Below are 21,431 nucleotides of genomic sequence, written 5' to 3' on the forward strand. Positions count from 1 at the left end.
AAAGAGGGGCTGGGGTGAGCATCAAAGTGGAAAGGGTACAAAGCCGAATGCAGAGGGAAGAAGGGGGATTGGAAATGAGGGCTCAGATTGGGAAGGCCTCCAAGGAGATGTGATTTTAGGAGAGCTTTGAAGGTGAGGAGACAGGTAGACTGTTGGATGTGAAGGGGGAGAGAATTCCAGGCCAGAGGGAGGACGACGGGCAAGGGTCAGCAGTGGGATAGATGAGTTCGTTCAAGGTACAAGGAGTAGGTTGGTGTTAGAGGAGGGGGCTGTGGTAGGAGATCAGTGTGCCTGACAATCACTCTCCCCCACTTCAAAGCCTTACTGAGACCACATCTCCTCCAAGAGGCCTTTCCAGACTAAGCCCTACTTTTCCTCATCTCCCACTCCCTTCTGCGTCACTCTGCCTTGCTGCCTTTGCTCTTCTCCCCCTCCCCATCCCACAGCCGCTATGCATATATCTGTCATTTTATTTACTTATATTGATGTCTGCTTATTTGTGTTGATGTCTGTCTCCTCCTCTCTAGACTGTGAGCTTGTTGTGGGCAGGGACTGTCACTGTATTGTGCTTTCCCAAGCATTCAGTACAGTGCTCGGCACACAGTAAGTAAGTAATGAAGGTGGTAATGTAGGAGGGAGCAAACTGATTCAGTGTGTTACAGCTGATGGTAAGGAGTTTCTGTTTCTCCTTTTTCTCCTCCCCTGCTTCTTGCTAAACCATTATATGACCATTGGAACAGCTCCATCTACATTTTAATGGTACAAATTTTATTCCCCAAAATGGGACAATTGTGCAAGTAAATGTCATAAAAAGAGACTTCTGTGTCATTTTAGTTTCATGCAATCAGTGCAAATGTCTACTTAGCAGGAACTGACCACAAACTCCTTGGTACTTTTCAATTTTAAATGAACAGTTTTCTTGGAGTTCTTCCTTATGGAAGCAGCATGGCCTTGTGACAAGAGCATAGGTTTGGGAGTCAGAAAACGTGGGTTCTCATCCTGGCTCTGCCACGTCTGCTGTGTAACCCTGGGCAAGTCACTTCACTGTGCCTCAGTTACCTCATCTGTCAAATGGGAATTAAGGCTGTGAGCCCCCCATGGGACAACCTGGTTACCTCGTATCCACCCTAGCATTTAGAACAGTGCCTGGCACGTGGTAAGTGCTTAACATATACCATAATTATAATTATTATTAAGCTAAAATTTGAGATTATGGCAAAGTGGGAAATGGGGATCTACAAGGTGAGAGTTGAGAAGAAGCTTCACTATTTCCATGCAAAGATAAACCGATCTTCGGGGAACAGTAACTTACCAGTTCCAGGGTCATCATTGCTGCCAAAGCCACCACCTAGAAAAGGATGCAAGAGATTAATGTTGGCTACTAGAGCCAGAGCCAAAGAGTGGCTGAGGAAACAAAGCCACCCACAGTTCGTCCTCGCCAATTCCCGTCCAAGTGCAGAGGGAGCAGATGTTTCCTGGCTGTCCAAATTACTGCCGGGCCCTGGCCTGACCCCAAAGACCAGTCAGCTCACAGGCATTCAATTAATCGTATTTATTGAGCGCTTACTGTGTGCAGAGCACTGTACCGAGCGCTTGGGAAGTACAAGTCGGCAACATATAGAGACGGTCCCTACCCAACAATGGGCTCACAGTCTAGAACAGGCACCGTTCAAGTGGGAGGGGCACCGTTCCTGGATCTTGCAAGTCCAAGTTTTCCACGAGGATAAGATGCTCTTCTGCTTTCAGGAGCTTAAACGACCAATAAAATCGTCTCCAAACTGAAGGACATTAAAAGCCAAAAGGACAATCGATAAATCATTTCCGTGCCAATCCCAGATATTTTGAGGAGTAAAGGCTTGATACCTTGAAATACAGCCCTCTTGACCAAAGATGTTCTTGACTTTTGCAAGATTACTATTACAAATGACATTTGTTTAGTACCTTCTGTGCACAGAGGATAGAGCATCACACCTGGGGGGCACCTTTCTCACAACAAAAAGAGGAGGAATGCAAGGGAAGACCAGGAGAACTTTTGCCCAGATACGAGTCAATGATTAAAGAGCAATATGGCCCTACGCTGAAGATGCCAAACAGATGGGCCCAGCCCAACCCGGCAAGCACCACTTGGCACTGGCTTCTTCCTCAGCTGGGCCTTCTGCCTTGGCTTCCATCTTTTCCACTGCTGTTGGACTCGGATTGCTGAGTCCCACAACCACAGGGTAGGACAGGAAGCCCAGGGCAGGGCGAATGGGTTTTCTACACTGTGTGTTCACCTGCTTCAGGCCAACAGTGTTTCATCTGTAAGCATGAATACCTGCCCAGGAAGACTAACTGGGGAACAGTTAATGTTTCAGTGACACTAGCTTTCTAGAGCATTGAGACGTCTGACAGAAGTTTGAAATAGACTTTTATACCACATTTCATCATCATCATCATCAATCGTATTTATTGAGCACTTACTATGTGCAGAGCACTGTACTAAGCGCTTGGGAAGTACAAATTGGCAACATATAGAGACAGTCCCTACCCAACAGTGGGCTCACAGTCTAAAAGGGGGAGACAGAGAACAAAACCAAACATACTAACAAAATAAAATAGAATAGATATGTACAAGTAAAATAAATAGAGTAAAAAAATATGTACAAACATATATACAGGTGCTGTGGGGAAGGGAAGGAGGTAAGATGGGGGGGATGGAGAGGGGGACGAGGGGGAGAGGAAGGAAGGGGCTCAGTCTGGGAAGGCCTCCTGGAGGAGGTGAGCTCTCAGTAGGGCCTTGAGGCAACTGACCTGTACATATGTATATATGTTTGTACGTATTTACTACTCTAAATTACTCCAAATTACTGCCGGACCCTGGCCTGACCCCAAAGATCAGTCAGCTCACAGGCTTTCAATCGTATTTATTGAGCGCTTACAGTGTGCAGAGCACTGTACCGAGCATATTTATTACTCTATTTATTTATTTTACTTGTACATATCTATTCTATTTATTTTATTTTGTTAATATGTTTTGTTTTGTTCTCTGTCTCCCCCCTTCTAGACTGTGAGCCCACTGTTGGGTAGGGACCATCTCTATATGTTGCCAACTTGTACTTCCCAAGCGCTTAGTACGGTGCTTTGCACACAGTAAGCACTCAATAAATACGATTGATTGATCTTCTGAAACCTCTTATCAGGGCACAGCCAACAGCTCAAAAGTGTTAAGCCTGTGAGCGAATTTAGAAGTAGATGGGATCTACTTATTACTATTATCTACTTAGTAGATTTGTTTTACTTGTACATATTTACTACTCTATTTTATTGATATACATATGGCTATAATTCTATTTATTCTAACGGTTGACACCTGTCTACATGTTTTGTTGTCTGTCTCCCCCTTCTAGACTGTGAGCCCGTTGTTGGGTACGGACCATCTCTATTTGTTGCCGATTTGTACTTCTCAAGTGCTTAGTACAGTGCTCTGCACACAGTAAGCGCTCAACAAATACGATTCAATGAATGAATGACTAGGATCAACAACAAGCTAGGATGTACTTGAAGCAAACGTGGTTCCGGATCTGAGTCGTCGTGTGGGAGGGTGTGCATCCCAGTGATGCGGACGACAAGTGTCGACGCCGGCCCGCTGACAGAGCTTGCACTTAAATGGTTCTGCCAATATCTTGCTGTGTGACCACGGGCAAGACATAACTTCTCTGTGCCTCAGTTCTCCTGTGCTCGGTCCTACTTGGACTGAGAATCCCATGAGGGTCAGGGACTGTGTCCAACCAACTTAACCTGTTTCTACCTCAGCACTTAAAACAGTATTTGACACAATGTAACCGCTTAACAAATACTATTAAAAAATAACCCCAGGAGACCAGGTGGGAAGGTGAAAATGACGTTTTCCCAAGCCAGCTTCTACCCTGCGACAAGCTGATGCAAACATTTCAGCAATCTAATCCTTCTTTACTTCCCCTTCACGTCACTGCTTTCTGCTTATAGCTTAACGGTAAATAACGGCACCAGAGAAGCTGCTTGCAGAGGCCCAGTGTTCAAAGGGAAAATTCGCCGGACTAGAGGGAGGAAATACGTTTTGACGTTGGTTTTCCAATCATCATCATCAATCGCATTTATTGAGCGCTTACTGTGTGCAGAGCACTGTAATCAAAGGCTCAGGTGGGAAGACGAAGATGGTGATTTTATTCCAAGCATTCGGTTATGACCTCACCCAGAGCAAAAACTCGTCAAACCAATTTCATAAAGACCTCTGATTGGACATGAAATACTTTTTTATGTATTACGTTTTGACGTTGGTTTTCCAATCAAAGGCCCAGGTGGGAAGACGAAGCTGGTGATTTTATTCCAAGCATTTGGTTATGACCTCACCCAGAGCAAAAACTTGTCAAACCAATTTCATAAAGACCTCTGATTGGACATGAAACACTTTTTGATTTCTTACGGTGGAACTGAAACAGATCAGTGAGAATGACTCAGTTTCCACAAATCACAGGACGAAACCACCTACCGCATTAATGTGCTCAAAGTGAGATCATCATCTGGAGTGAACTGCATTCTTGTATTACGCTGTCCTGTTGATAATAATTCTATATCATGCTTAATATCTCTGACTTGAGGATTGCAAAGTATAGCGCATCTCATAATAAGGTTTGTTTATCCTGAGCCCTGGGTTCTACACACCCAGTGTGATGCGTTTGGTGTGCTTTGCACATAGTAAGCGCTAAATAAATGCCATCATCATTATTATTTGGTGCATTAATGACAGTGTTTCTTCACTTTGCTTGGAATCTTTACTTGGCTGACTCAATCTACTCAATCCTTCCACCTAAGAGTGGAATCAAATTGTGATTTTCATGAGTCACATTTAGTGATTTTTCTCTCTCCACTTACTGTTAAGACTCAGTTTTGCAGAATAAATCACATTGTGTATGACAGAGGAGTTACTACCCTATTATTTCAGCACTAATCAAGTCTTTCCCCGGGGAGATTAAGAGGACAACTAAACACACACAGAAATGGTAATACTCACACTGTCCAAAGAAACCAAAGCCCTAAACTATAAACTTTCTTAAGAAAGCATCCTTTCTAAGGAAGAGGCACACAAAAATAGAGCAACAACTTCAAAGCAGAAAAAAGTTTGAAGCAAGTCAGCTGGCTCCTACTATGCCCAAGCGGTTTAAGTGGAAGTTTCTACATCTCTGCCCCGCACATCCAAGCCTGAGTCCGCTTCATGTAGCGTGGCTCAGTGGAAAGAGCCCGGGCTTTGGAGTCAGAGGTCATGGGTTCAAATCCCGGCTCCGCCACATGCCTGCTGTGTGACCTTGGGCACGTCACTTAACTTCTCTGAGCCTCAGTTACCGCATCTGTAAATGAGGATTGACTGCGAGCCCCACGTGGGACAACCTGATCATGTTTTTCGTTTTTGTTTTTGTTTTTGTTTTTACTCTATTTATTTATTTAATTTATTTGTACATATCTATTCTATTTTATTTTGTTAGTATGTTTGGTTTTGTTCTCTGTCTCCCCCTTTTAGACTGTGAGCCCATTGTTGGGTAGGGACTGTCTCTATATGTTGCCAATTTGTACTTCCCAAGCGCTTAGTACAGTGCTCTGCACATAGTAAGCGCTCAATAAATACGATTGATGATGATGATGTTATATCCCCCCAGCGCTTAGAACAGTGCTTTGCACATAGTAAGCGCTTAACAAATGCCATCATTATTATCATTACTATTATTATTATGTACCAAGCTGACTTGGCCAACCCCCTCTATTACTGGGAAGGAGGGTGGAGAGGAGAGAGAGGGGACTGCCCAGAGATAACTCTCTCAGCATCCGGAGATTCCCACGTCTATTGTCTCGCTGTGCATTCTGGAATAAAGACAGGGAGCCAGTTTAACAAATGCCATCATCATCATCATCATCTGATGATGATTTTGAGGGGTATTTACCACATGCCAGGCGCTGTAGGGGGTAGAAAGACTAGGGTAGGTAGATACCTGTATATATGTATATATGTTTGTACATATTACTCTATTTTACTTGTACATATTTATTCTATTTATTTTATTTGGTTTATATGTTTTGTTTTGTTGTCTGTCTCCCCCTTCTAGACTGTGAGCCCGCTGTTGGGTAGGGACCGTCTCTAGATGTTGCTAACTTGTACTTCCCAAGCACTTAGTACAGTGCTCTGCACACAGTAAGCACTCAATAAATACGATTCAATGAATGAATGAATATGTATATATGTTTGTACATATTTATTACTGTATTTTACTTGTACATATTTACTCTATTTATTTTACTTGGTTTATATGTTTTGTTTTGTTGTCTGTCTCCCCCTTCTAGACTGTGAGCCCGCTGTTGGGTAGGGACCGTCTCTAGATGTTGCTAACTTGTACTTCCCAAGCGCTTAGTACAGTGCTCTGCACACAGTAAGCACTCAATAAATACCATTGAATGAATGAATATGTATATATGTTTGTACATATTTATTACTGCACTTTACTTGTACATATTTACTCTATTTATTTTACTTGGTTTATATGTTTTGTTTTGTTGTCTGTCTCCCCCTTCTAGACTGTGAGCCCTTTGTTGGGTAGGGACCATCTCTAGATGTTGCTAACTTGTACTTCCCAAGCGCTTAGTACAGTGCTCTGCACATAGTAAGCGCTCAATAAATACAATTGAATGAATGAATGAATGAATTATTGTCTTTCAAGTCCTGACAGGGAAAGCCTTGGACAAAATAGCAGCATCAGCAATAATATGTGTGTGCACACAAAGATTTGTAAGGATACATACAACTGCACGACTTATACACATTCTGGCTCATACTTTTTTAAAGAAAGCACACTGGTGGGGTACATAGCTTGGAATGGAGCACATGGGAGTCAAGGTGATTATCTCTAAACAACTGTATCACTAGTTAGATCCCCACTAACTAATGACAGTGTTGAGGTTTGGCCTCCACAATTAAAAGGGGCTAGAAACTTGCTCGATGGGTTGAAAAATAATAAAATAGCAGCAGGCCCTAGCAGAGAGAGCAGAGGCCTGGGAGACAACCTGGATTATAATGCCGACTCTGCCGCTTGTCTGCTGTGTGACCTTGGGCAAATCACTTCAATCAATCAATCGTATTTATTGAGCGCTTACTGTGTGCAGAGCACTGTACTAAGCGCTTGGGAAGTACAAGTTGGCAACATATACAGTCCCTACCCAACCGTGGGCTCACAGTCACTTCTCTGCGCCTCAGTTACCTAATTTGTAAGATGGGAAGTAGAACTGTGAGCCTTATGTGGAACAGGGAGTGTCCAACCTGATTGTTTTGTACCTCCCTCAACACTTAGTACAGTGCCTGGTATGTAGTAAGCACTTTACAAATACCACTAAAAAAAATAAGGACCTTTAAAGGAAGGTAAAAGAAGCCAAAGTTGACATTCTGAAGGAAAGAAAGCGCAGGACCCATTTATTTACTTTCTTCAAACAGATAGAGGGCACTTCCTCAATTGGGGTCTAAACCCAATGAAAACAGGGAGAGATTGATTTAAATTTCAACAGGAGGGGTGCATAAGAGAGAGAATTGGTTTTTTTTGTGGGGGGAGGTATTATTAAACATTGGAATAGCATACATAGCAAAAAAAACGGGGAATCACTCTCGGGAAGGCTTTAAAAATCACCTAGAATCTCATCCATCTGAGGCATTTTAGCACTGATCCTGAAGGCAAGTGAATGGGATCACTCAGTGACCTCTCGCACTTCTTTTCTACCCTGAAATTCCAGATTTCTCAGCTTCAGTTGCCATGGGAACAGCGCGGGTTTACTGTCGCTAAGAATCTGACGAGCAACCTGCCACGTGGTCCTATTCGGCCCTGGTCATTCAAAAACTGTTCAGAGGGGCGGTGAAAGGATAACAAGTAAAACCAAGTGTGAGAGATGTGTTTGAACAGCCTAGATGAGAAGGCCTAAGGCATGACTAAATTCCAAATCCCAAGTCCTGTCAATTCATTGTGCCTATTGGAGAACCCCAACCTTAAAGGCCCCTGAAAGCATAAACTGTTCATCACCTATCTGCCTGCACTGATGATCACGGAGATACTGCTTGGCAGGCATGACATTAACTTACACTGCAGGCTCTCTAAAGCAGAAAAATACACTTAACCGGTACTTTACGCTCTTAAATATGGAAGTAGGTTGAAGAAACTCTACCAAGATAGGAGGCTCTTTTACCGTCACAGGCTCTGAACTGGTGAGGGAAGCTGGCTAGCCCAACCACCCTTCAAAGCCAGTAAAGGGAAGGAGGTGGAGCAGAGATGCTGATGCTTTCTCTTTCCCCCAGACTGTCAGGAAGTGGTTCACCAATCTGGCCCAGGAAATTGAAGGTCTCTGACGTCTTCACGGGCTGTGGGCCAGCCAGAGACTTTTTTCTACCCTCCGGAGTCGGAGCCCAGGAGGGCTGTAAAAGCCCCGGAAGACAGAATAATCTTCCCCTGTCACCCCTTCTCCTCACTCTCCCCTTCAATGCTACTCCCCCAGTGCTCTACCCGCCAGAGTCCTGTCCCTTTAACACTCTACCCAAAGTTAGCTTACGCAATCAAATAATAATAATAATGATGGCATTTGTTAAGCGCTTACTATCAATCAATCGTATTTATTGAGCACTTACTGTGTGCAGAGCACTGTACTAAGCGCTTGGGAAGTACAAGTTGGCAACATATACGGTCCCTACCCAACAGTGGGCTCACAGTCTAAAAGGGGGAGACAGAGAACAAAACCAAACATACTAACAAAATAAAATAAATAGAATAGATATGTACAAGTAAAATAAATAGAGTAATAAATATGTACGAACATATATACATATATACGGGTGCTGTGGGGAAGGGAAGGAGGTAAGACGGGGGGATGGAGAGGGGGGCGAGGGGGAGAGGAAGGAAGGGGCTCAGTCTGGGAAGGCCTCCTGGAGGAGGTGAGCTCTCAGTAGGGCCTTGAAGGGAGGAAGAGAGCTAGCTTGGCAGATGGGCAGAGGGAGGGCATTCCAGGCCAAGGGGATGACGTGAGCCGGGGGTCGATGGTGGGACTATGTGCAAAGCACTGGTCTAAGTGCTGGGGGGGATACAAGGTGATCAGGTTGTCCCACGTGGGGCTCACAGTCTTCACCCCCATTTTACAGATGAGGTAACTGAGGCTCAGAGAAGTTAAGTGACTTGCCCACGGTCACACAGCAGACATGTGGTGGAGCTGGGATTCGAACCCATGACCTCTGACTCCAAAGCCCGGGCTCTTGGCAAGGTGAGGGCCTCAGGGAGCTGCCCCATGCCCACGCAAGCAGGGGGAAGGCAAGGCTTCTCACCTTGTCGGCAATTAGCAAGATGGGAAAAAAGGAGAGTCCGCTCCCCCATCTAACCTCCTCCCTGCGAGCTTCCTGCCAGGACTCTTCGGTTCTGAGGAGCCCAACCTGGCCTTTCATCACTGGCTCCCAGTGGGATTTTGCCTGAGGGGACACGGAGGACTGGAAAGTCTTCTGGTTGAAAGTTCCTCGGGTGGGGAGTGGGCCTGTAGCTTTTCCTGTGAGGGGTGATTGTGGATTGAGAAGGGTATTGCTCAGAGGAGGAAAGGCAGCATGCTTTGTGCCACCTGGGAGAACCGGGGCAGCTTCCTGGGAAAGACTGGAAAAAGACGGCCCCTCTTACTCTTCCTACAGGACTGGAAGTTCAGTTTCAGGGAAACAGAAAGCCTTAATCCAGGCACCTGAAAAGCATGGACACAAGCCATAACCCACTGGTTATGGCACTTAGGCATTTTATTTTATTTTGTTAGTATGTTTCGTTTTGTTCTCTGTCTCCCCCTTTTAGACTGTTGGGTAGGGACTGTCTCTATATGTTGCCAACTTGGACTTCCCAAGCGCTTAGTACAGTGCTCTGCACACAGTAAGCGCTCAATAAATACGACTGATGATGATTAAACCCATACTACTGAAAGCAACTGATTTTGGGCTTTCCTGATCTGGGTTATTTTCGGGCCAGCCCAATCGGGCTACTTGGCCATATTTGTAACAGAATGTTTTGGTTTCATCAGAAGACCGTATGTGTTTTGATTTTTCCTTTTATTTAAATATAAGGCTCGGACCGTAAATATGTCCATCTGGGGAAAAAAAAAAAGACATGCTTGACTTGATACTAGCATTTTAGAGATTTTTCTGGCAACACATCATAATAATATGCATCATTTCCCACCTTCATGCCAACAAGGGGGTGAGAATGAATGCAGTGTATGCTGCAGCATGCGAACTTTTGCATATCTGCTATGGGGAGAAGGTTTTACTTGTACATATTGCCTACTCTATTTTATTCTGTTAATTTGTCATATTTATTACTCTATTCTATTTTGTTAATATGTTTCGTTGTCGGTCTCCCCCTTCTAGACTGTGAGCCCGCTGTTGGGTAGGGACCGTCTCTAGATGTTGCCAACTGTTCATTCATTCATTCAGTCGTATGTACTGAGCGCTTACTGTGTGCAGAGCACTGTACTAAGCGCTTGGTAAGTACAAGTTGGCATGTCTAAAACTGAACTCCACATCTTCCCCCTCAAGTTCACTCTAGCTCCGAATCTTCCCATCTCTGTTGATAACACCACCATCCTCCCGTCACGCTCCCTGTGCCAGAAGCTGACGTTTGTGTCATTCTTGATACCTCACCGTATTTCGGCTCTCAAGCTCAGTCACCTACGAAATCCTGCCAGTTCTCCCTCCGTACTATTTCCTGGATCTGCCTCGTCAACCAGTGATATTTACCGAGTACTTACTTTGTAAAGAACACTGTACTAAGCACTTGGGAGTTGGTACTGCTGGCAAATACAATCCCTGCCTGCAAGGAGCTTTCAATCTAATCCTTCTCTCCGCAGATACCACTTTCCAGCTCTTGCCATACTACGGTTAGTCTTTTCCACCAGCCTTCTCACTGGTCTCCCTGCCTCCAGCCTCTCCCCTCTCATTATCATCATCATTATCATCCTGGTATCTGTTAAGTACTTCCTGTGTGTCATGCGCTGCTCTAAGCGCTGGGGTAGATACCAATTTATCAGGTTGGCCTCAATCCCAACCCCACATGTGGCTCCCAGTGAATCTCTACCCCTCATTGTCCAACAAATCCTCTCCCTGAAGCATCACTCGGGCGACACCTCACCTCTCCTCCGTGGCTGTCCACCAGCTTTCCCCATCTCCCATATCAGCTCTCTTCACCTGCTACCTACGCTTCCGCTTCACTCTTCTGAACCCTTTTAGACTGTGACCTTTTAGACTGTGAGCCCACTGTTGGGTAGGGACTGTCTCTATATGTTGCAAACCTGTACTTCCCAAGCGCTTAGTACAGTGCTCTGCACACAGTAAGCGCTCAGTAAATACGATTGATGATGATGATGATGATCACCTTCTACTGGTCGCTCGCTCTAGACTCATTCGCCTCCAACCCCACACAAGCTTTACACCCAGACTGAAATTCTCTCCCCTCAAAAATCTGCCAGACTACAGCTCTCCTTATCAAAACCTTTCTTTAAAAATGCCACCGCCTCCAGAAAGCCTTCCCTGATTAATCACACTCCATATCCCACTCATTTCAACCCAACACCAGTCTTATCATGTATATATTTCAGTCTGACCCTTAGTACTTATGCTCATTTTACTTGAAAAATGTAATTATTCCGCTTTTTAATCCTGATAAACTTCTACTACTTGATACTGCCCTTTTATAATATAGCTATTATATTCCTGTTACATTTGTGTCCTTCTTCATGCTTCCACTACTTATACGTACTTTTTGTTCATCTACTCCTTTGAACTACAGGTTCCTGGCGTGCAGGGATTGTTGTCTTACTTTTGTTGTACTCTGCCATGTGCTTATTCAAGTGCCTGCACTTAATCGATAATGATAATTACATATAATTGATAGCGATGATTGACCTGGGTCTCCTCAGGTGATACCTGTCTCTCTCCCATAAGGGTCTCACCTTCGCCCACTCCCTAGGACTTACTGGGAACAGGGGCATAGTTCGCCTCCTTCTTGTTCCCCCAATGGCACTTTCAATGCCACCCCACCGCTCCCCTTTTCCCCTTTCCTCAAAGCCCACAACAACCACCTCTATCACCCACTCCATTTATTAGTCACTGTTATTTACTGCACGACCTCCTGCACCCTCCCCAGGCTCCATCTCTAACTTTCTGACCACCACTTTCCTCACTTTCCAATGGCTCCTACTCACTGATTTCAAGCATGCCCATGTACCCCTTTTCCTAAACAAACCCTCCTTTGACGCCATGGCACCCTCCACTTATTGCCCCATCTCCTTCCTACCACTCCTCTCCAAACTCCTTGAGCAAGTTGCCTACAATTATTGCTTCCACTTCCTCCACTATGCACTTGGCTGTATACCCCTGAAGCACTCTGATACTCATCCCAACTCCTGAATACTTCTGCAAATATTCTTATACTCGACTATTTCCCCTATCCCAAATCTAGTTTAATGTCTGTGGCCAAGGCTCACATCTGCCAACTCTGTGGTACCGTACTCTCCCAAGTGCTTAGTACAGTGCTCTGCACACAGTAACTGCCACTGACTTATTGATTGACCCCTTGTGGGTTGCATTTAGAGCCTTAGAGACTCCTGTTAGAGAGGACATGGTTTTGCAACTGCAGTGCTCTCAGATGACATTTACAGAGCTGACACAAGACAGGAGGAAACTGGCACTTCTCCCCTAGCACTTATGTACCTATTCACTGGTACCATTTTAATTTCTGTCTCCCTGGGTAGTCTGTAAATTCCTTGTGGGCAGGGATCAACTCTATCTACTCTTTTGGATTATACTCTCCCAAGCACTTTGTGCGTAGCACGGGCTTAATAAATACTACTGATTTTTTAAAATGGCATTTAAGCGCTTACTTTGTGCTAAGCACTGTACTAAACACTGGGGATAATACAAGGTGATTGGGTTGGACATAGTCCCTGTACCACGTACGGCTCACAGTCTTAATCCCCATTTTATGGATGACGTATCAGGCACAGATAAATTAAGTAACTTGCCCAAGGTCACACAGCAGACAAGTGGCACAGCCAAGATTAGAACCCAGGTCCTTCTGACTCCTAGGCCTGTACTCTAGCCACTAAGTCATACTGCTTCTCATTGATTGATCTGCTGTCTGACTGAAGCATTTTACCACCAATACATCTGCAGAGAGTGCTTCGAGGTTCTGTTTCGGGGAAAGTTTGCTTCCCTGTAGCTATAAAGAGATTTGCAGATCTTCTCTTCACCCTCACACCCCCAGTTGTGCTGCAACAAACTTTCAAAATCCTTTTTTTTTTTAAACCAACTCTGGGTTTCTATTCAGCAGACTGTCTCTTCCAATACCTGGGTTGGCTAAAGATACTCCTCTTGAAAATTTGATTGCCATGCCCAACTTTACAGTTCAATAATCAATCAATCGTATTTATTGAGCGCTTACCATGTGCAGAGCACTGTACGAAGCACTTGGGAAGTACAAATTGGCAACATATAGAGACAGTCCCTACCCAACAGTGGGCTCACAGTCTAAAAGTCAATAAACACAACTGGTAAGTGGCTTCTCTATGAAAATCACCAGTGCTTTATGATTCAGGGTTAGTACTAGAGTGTATACTGTAATCTAAACTCTACATCCTCAGGGCATGTATTTTTTTATCATTTTTCCTGCTCATCTCACAGATAATCTTGTTTTTCAACACTCTAGCTGCTTAGGTCAAGTATTCTGACCTGGAAAATGTCATCTGAACCTTAACCTGAAGGCTGAGCTCTCTGGAGAAAAATTCTCCCTTTATCAGAGGCACCAGCAAGAATCCAGGTGTGAATATATTTTGCAGTCCACTGAAAAAAGCCTTGCTATGGATGGTGGTGTGATCCTTAGAAAGGCGTGTCTAAATGTGTGACCAAAAAACTTTTCCACACTATGTAAATGCGAAGAATGTCCTCTGATTGCAGCTCTGGTTGCCGCTTGTTTCAATTCTCCTACCTGTCCCTCTGTCTCATGGACTGCCTGATACTTTTACTCCTGCCTCGGAGTCCTGCTAACCAACTTGATCCAGCTGCTTTTAGTTTAAGTAATTCGCTAGTATGTCCTCAGAAAATATAAGTGGAGTACAAAGCAGAATAATCACCGTCCCAGCTATTAAAACAAAGAAGTAGCCATTTTGTAAAGTCCAAAAAACTTACCTTTATCCTTATCGGGTTTGTAGCCATCATTCAGAATGTCCTCAAGATCTTGGTCTGAAAGCCCTGAAAAATAAGTGGCAAGAATCAGTGGTGTTGCATCAAGAGAAGCAGCGTGGCTCAGTGGAAAGAGCACGGGCTTTGGAGTCAGAGGTCATGCGTTTAAGTACTGGCTCCGCCAACTGTCAGCTGTGTGACTTTGGGCAAGTCGCTTAACTTCTCTGTGCCTCAGTTACCTCATCTGTAAAATGGGGATTAAAACTGTGAGCACCCCCGTGGGAAAACCTGATCACCTTGTAACCTCCCCAGTGCTTAAAACAGTGCTTTGCACATAGTAAGCGCTTAAATACCACTATTATTATTATTATTATTATTATTATCATAAGCTTTTACTAGATATTTCCACTGAAAACTGTCCCCTTAAAATACCTCTTTCTTGGTGCCTTATCTCAGAGATTTCATCACAGTGGCTATGTATAAAAGGTTGCACTGTGTCACTGTGCATATGTGAAGAACCTAGTGACTTTAAGACATTAAAAAAAAAATCAGATGGCTATCCAGAGAAACAGACACCTTACATAGCCACTGCACATAGGTTCAAACAATCCACTCGCTCTCTCCAAAGCTACACTGACTGCTGGACACCATTAAAGGGCATTACAGTGAAAAGCCGAAGGTCGAGAAAACCTTGCCGTGGAACGTCGAATGGAATGGAATATTAATTACCCTTAAGTGACTAAGCATGTGAGCCTCTGGGAATGCTCTGCTACAGCAATGAACTGCATGAACCAAAATCCTCAAGTCAGTCAAGAAAGTTTTGTTGATTTTTTGCCCAAATGTCACCATTATCTCTAAACTGCACTTCCTCTACGACACAATGATGACAGGCCAGATTTTAGGATTCCCTCTTTATGATATTTCTTTGAAGGGCAGTCAATCTTCTGGATTGAATTTTCCCTGCATTCCCACCCTAAATTCTAATTCCATCTATAACCAAGCTCTTTTGGTTTTTCCTAAGTGAGCTAATGGCAGCAATCCTGCCATCCACACTTGTATTCTATTTTAATTAGAAATTTTTATCATTGTTGGAACCTAACGGATCTCACATACTTCATCTTTTGACTTGGTACTTAACTCTATTCTCATGGGGTTTTCCTCATTAAATCAGTAATTGTAAAAGGTTGTTAATTTCCACCAAAATGAATCTCGAGCTCGTGCTAAGCATTACGCCATCTGCATCCACGTGCTTGAACTCGAGCCTGATCTGAGTCACATTTCTTCTGGGTGACAAAAAGGTAGAACGTACAGAAATGAAGCCTGATGGCACAGAGAGCTGTCTACAGCCTGAGCATTTAGTTATAATTTCAAAGACCTCTTCATTCTCTTCTCTTACACTTGGATCCAAAGTGAGATCACAATGCCCTTCCATTTCCCTAAGCACAGAAGCATGTTAGGGGCACAGTACATTTCTTTTCAGTTCCCAGAGGAAGGCTCCACTATTGTTTCCACAGTCGCACTTTCCTTTGCTTTCTACATTTACCTCGCTAACCCTCCTCTCATCCACTTAGTTCCCTCAGCTCCTACCCTGAAGAGCCCATTCATTCCCGAATCCAGGCATCTCTCTGTTTGAAACTTGGGGACTAAATCTTCCTTGGAGGATTAGCTGGGGATTTGCACATTCTGAGTGGTCCCCCTACCTCGACAGCTATTCCACTTCTGTGAAACATCTTGACTTGAGCACAAGGATGAAATCAAACCCACAGCACTCCTGAGCAAACATATGAGATTGTTCAAGACGTGATGACAAATACACACATAAAGGCAAACACCCCTGAGTGTAAATACGGTTTGCAGTTCTTATCCTCTGCTTGCACAAGGGCGATGGACAAAGCCAGGCAGGCGGATGCCCAAGGACCGTTACTTGGTCCTCCCCATTGAATCAGCGCAAATTTCCATTTCCCGTAGATTATAAACCGTCGAGGCCAGCTGCAGAAAAGGTCAGATGCAGATCCCACCTGGAGCCAAGTTATTTCTCCTGGGCCCTTCACCAGCATTCAAACTGGTGGCTCTCTGAGCAACTGGCTCTCTGAGCACAACTTTCTCTTTATACCTCCAAGAGGAATAGGTAGCAGTCTGTGAATTCTGACTGGATGGCCTCTTCTGGCTCTAATTTTAGGAAATGATAACAGATGGGGTGGGGGGTAAGGGGGAGGAGTGGCGGACACAGGCTGAGAAGCCATAAACTTGAATAATTGGGAAGGGAAGAATGACACGGGGTGATTTCTTTTCCTCTGCCTTTGGACTTCGGGACATAAATCCTGGAGGCTCGGCACTCTGGCCGGGACCGCTCTGTAGAATATGAGCCGATTAAGGGAACAAGAGCACCTGACGCAGGTAGAACATCAACCACTTTTAAAGACATCTCCCTGTTGGCAGACTGTCTTCTGTAGAGAGGTGTCTTCTGACAGACAGGGAGTCAGTTAATCGGTCAGTCGCATGTATTGAGTGCTTCCTGTGTGCAGAGCACTGTACTAAGCACTTGGGAGGGAGAAGTGCAACAAGATAACGAACATAATCCCTGCCTACGACGGGTTTACGGTCTAGAGTCATTCATTCAATCGTATTTATTGAGCGCTTACTGTGTGCAGAACACTGTACTAAGCGCTTGGGAAGTCGGCAACATATAGAGACGGTCCCTACCCAACAACGGGCTCACAGTCTAGAACGGGGAACCAGACAACAAAACATGTGGACAGGTGTCAAGTCACCAGAATAAATAAAAATAAAGCTACTCATCATTAACAAAATATAGTAAATATGTACAAGTAAAATAGAGTAATAATTCTGTACAAACAAATATACACGTGCTGTGGGGAGGGGAAGGAGGTAGGAAAGTGGGGATGGGGAGGAGGAGAGGAAAAAGGGGGCTCAGTCTGGGAAGGCCTGCTGGAGGAGGTGAGCTCTCAGTAGGGCTTTGAAGGCAGGAAGAGAGCTAGCTTGGCCCCAGAGTCACGAGCTGACAAGTGGCGGAGTCAGGATTAGAACCCATGACCTCTGACTCCCAAGCCCGTGCTCTTTCCACTGAGCTGTAGTACTCAGAAGTAAATGCATTTTTCTTCATGTTTTCTATGTGCATGATGCATATGACACACAATACCTTCTTTTTTTAAAAATGGAGGATTCTCCCTAAACTTGCTCTCTTTCACTTGGATCCTTCTTTTTTCAGTATTTTCTGAAACATAATGATGCACTCTGCTCCCAGGAAATTCCTCTCAGGTTTTAGCAACTGCACTCACGCAAATATCTCTGAAAGTTGACGGAACTCCTGGGAGGTAGCTGCTTTCACTCCTCTCTCCATAACATACTAATTTAAACTCCCCAATACTATCAGTATTCAAAACAACAGGTCAAGGCCAAGAACACTCTTGAATTTATGTTTTTTAAAAGTGCATAATTTAGCCTGTATTTCAAAATGTAATCTGCAAATGTTCATCAAAGCCAGTAAAAGATTCGATATTTTGACTTGGAATCTCATGACTGAGAATTCAATTGATGAGGTGCTAACCTAATGTCTGCAATGGATATTTTTACATGCTGTCATTATAAGAGATTTTATTAGACACAGATGATGGGGTTACTAAGAAAATAAGAAATAAGAAGGATCCAAGTGAAAGAGAGCAAGTTTAGGGAGAATCCTCCATTTAAAAAAAAAGAAGGTATTGTGTGTCATATGCATCATGCACATAGAAAACATGAAGAAAAATGCATTTACTTCTGAGTACTACAGCTTAGTGGAAAGAGCACGGGCTTGGGAGTCAGAGGTCATGGGTTCTAATCCTGACTCCGCCACTTGTCAGCTCTGTGACTTTGGGCAAGTCACTTCACTTCTCGGTGCCTCAGTTACCTCATCTGTAAAATGGGGATTAAGACTCTGAGCCCCACGCGGGATAACCTGATTACCTTGGATCTACCCCAGCGCTTAGAACAGTGCTTGGAACATAGTAAGCGCTTAAATACCACCATTATTATTACTAGGAAGCCAAAAAAAGATGCAGCTAACTGCTACATCATGCCTTCTTTCCACCAGGTTTTCCACCTTTGGAAGGGGGATCGTCATCTTTGGAGACTACAGCAGGATTTTTTTTTTCATTTATTAATAGTCCAAGACAAAAATCAACACTGTTACATAAAATCACTGTCCAAGTCTGAAATATGGCATTCAAAAGAAATTACGCATTCTTATTAAAAATACTAGGGAGCAGTTCTAATAGTTTTAATTCTCCTTAATTCTAATACATTTGACAATCTATTACTTATTTCTATTTAATGGTAATTAATTAATTGATGCTGAATTAACTTTATCAACTGAGTAAATGGGTTTGTATTATAGAGGCAATAATGATGAATGTCACTTTTACTCGCAGACTGAAAGCACCAGTCATGAAATCGGGCTCTATCTGGTTCACAGTGCTTGGGTCTCACATTTTACAACACACATGTGAATTATTCACTGTGTCCATGTAACCTCCGGAACATATATGAAGAAAATCACCATCATCTTATTGTCTTACTAAGTCATCTTATTGCAGGCTGGTAGTCTCAGAGAATTTTGGTATTACTTATTTGTACCATCTGCATAGTGCAAACTGAAAAGCCTGTAATGGAGGAGAGAAAGATGAGAACAAGGAAGAAGAGAAGAACTATTCCTCTCCCCCTCGTCCCCCTCTCCATCCCCCTCATCTTACCTCCTTCCCTTCCCCACAGCACCTGTATGTATGTATATATGTTTGTACATATTTATTACTCTATTTATTTATTTATTTTACTTGTACATATCTATTCTATTTATTTTATTTTGTTAGTATGTTTGGTTTTGTTCTCTGTCTCCCCCTTTCAGACTGTGAGCCCACTGTTGGGTAGGGACTGTCTCTATATGTTGCCAACTTGTACTTCCCAAGCGCTTAGTACAGTGCTCTGTACACAGTAAGCGCTCAATAAATACGATTGATTGATTGACTGATTAACTAGCTTGTAAAATATTCTGTTCTTCATTTACAAGCTTAATAGACTCCGGATGAGTGCACTCTTCAAAGAGTTAGTAGGCTTCCAAAGTAGAAGACTTCAGGCATTTACTTACATCACTTCCAAACCTTTACTGTAATTCTTCCTGAAGAACCAGAGCGGATCTTGGGATCTCTGTGCCTGTAGAGTTTCTAGAGAATTCATATTTTACCTTATTAAGCCGAAGTGTTTTGGCTTGGAAATGAGCTCCTGTAGGCACATTTGCTGGTCTCCTGGACCCAACATCTCTGGCTTTTGGCATCCCAGCTTAGTGCCATTATTACCACAGAAATATGTCCACCCTGGTCTCACACTGGGACAAAGCGTTAAGACCTAATCCACTCACCTCCTCCTCCTGAATTTGGCTTTGGCTTTCCGCCTCTATCTGGATCATTTCGGTCATCCAAAGCATCAGACAGGTCAAAATCAGAGTCTTCGATAAAAACAAACAATGAAAAAACCCAAGCCTATTAACAACTTGGAAAAAGGATTTCAAGTGCATAATGTAATTCATTCAAGACTCATAAAGGGACAGATTTTCAAGCCTCCCAAAGTTAGTTAAATCAAGACAGCTAATCACACTGGAAACTGCTATATCAATCCACTGAGTCAGGGAGTATAAATGTCCTCTGATACCACCGCTTCATAATGTGTGCAATCCAGGAATACATCCTGCACTATTTGCTGACATAAACCCCGCTCCTAATACCACAGCTACCTGCGGAGATTGGAGAAGTCAATTCTGCTGCCCACTTCCCTGCCCTGTTCCCAGGGTCTTTCCTACACTCCTTTCCATATCCCAAACTCATTCCCCACCCTCCCCTTTCTCCCTGAGTTGGGGAAGAGAGCTTCTGTTACAGCCTGTCCCCATCGCTGCTGGGATTGGAGCGGAGATAGGTGGGAGGACAAGCTGGGAAGGGAAGAGGAGGCACAGTGCTGGAACCTGCACCAACAGCTGTGAAGAAACTTTGATAAAGAAATGGATCCTGGAGCATGCAGAGGTGGTCACTGGCTTGGGGAGATAGGGGAAGAGGTAGCGAGAATGGGAACATGGAGGCTGAAAAGACAACAGGAAAGTTGCAAGGAATGGGAGGCGGTGGCCAAGGAGGTGAGATGAGGGGAGGAAGGGGTGGAGATGGATTTTCAGAGTAGATTGTACTTATTTAGAGGGTGCATTCTGCAATGCACCCTAAATATCTGCATGCAAGCCATTGGAAACTTTACCCCACAGTCCACACTTTCGAAAAACATAATAATAGTGGTATTTGTTAAGCGCTTACTATGTGCAAAGCACTGGTCTAAGCGCTGGGGGGATACAAGGTGATCAGGCTGTCCCACGTGGGGCTCACAATCTTAATCCCCATTTTCCAGATGAGGTAACTGAGGCACAGAGAATCAATCAATCAATCGCATTTATTGAGCGCTTACTGTGTGCAGAGCACTGTACTAAGCGCTTGGGAAGTACAAGTTGGCAACATATAGAGACAGTCCCTACCTAACAGTGGGCTCACAGTCTAAAAGAGACTGTGAAGTGACTTGCCCAAAGTCACACAGCCGACAAGTGGCGGAGTAGGGATTAGAACCCATGACCTCAGACTCCCAAGCCGCGGCTCTTCCCACTAAGCCACGCTGCTTCCCTAGTGGTACCAATGGTACCAGTGGTACCCAGGTGTACCTGGTAAAAATAATAATAATAATAATGGCATTTGTTAAGCGCTTACTATGTGCCAAGCACTGTTCTAAGCGCTGGGGAGGATACAGGGTGATCAGGTTGTGCCACGTGGGGCTCACAGTCTTAATCCCCATTTTACAGATGAGGGAACTGAGGCCCAGAGAAGTGAAGTGACTTGCCCAAGGTCACACAGCTGACAGTTGGCGGAGCTGGGATTTGAACCCATTACCTCTGACTCCAAAGCCCAGGCTCTTTCCACTGAGCCATGCTGCTTCTCATTTATTGATGAGATGTTTATCTCTATATGTTGCCAACTTGGACTTCCCAAGCACTCGGTACAGTGCTCTGCACACAGTAAGCGCTCAATAAATACAATTGACTGAATAGTACAGTGCTCTGCACACAGTCAGTGCTCAATAAAAACAATTGAATGAATGAATCCCCCCCGCCTTACCTCCTTCCCCT

General features: G+C 44.1%; 1 protein-coding gene across 1 annotated transcript in view; it reads right to left on the reverse strand.

Annotated features, from left to right (window-relative positions):
* Positions 1-1,265: 1,265 nt before the first annotated feature.
* CD99L2 (CD99 molecule like 2) overlaps positions 1,266-21,431 on the reverse strand; it is a 116,196-nt gene continuing 96,030 nt past the window's right edge. The window contains exons 7-9 of the mRNA XM_038747705.1: positions 19,641-19,727; positions 14,237-14,299; positions 1,266-1,348 (exon numbers count right to left, since the gene is read on the reverse strand). Of these exons, the coding sequence (XP_038603633.1) occupies positions 1,266-1,348; positions 14,237-14,299; positions 19,641-19,727 (233 nt within the window). The remainder of the gene's footprint in view (positions 1,349-14,236; positions 14,300-19,640; positions 19,728-21,431) is intronic.

The sequence above is a fragment of the Tachyglossus aculeatus genome, chromosome 6 (genome assembly GCF_015852505.1).
Source record: "Tachyglossus aculeatus isolate mTacAcu1 chromosome 6, mTacAcu1.pri, whole genome shotgun sequence".
NCBI classification, from domain to species: Eukaryota; Metazoa; Chordata; class Mammalia; order Monotremata; family Tachyglossidae; genus Tachyglossus; species Tachyglossus aculeatus.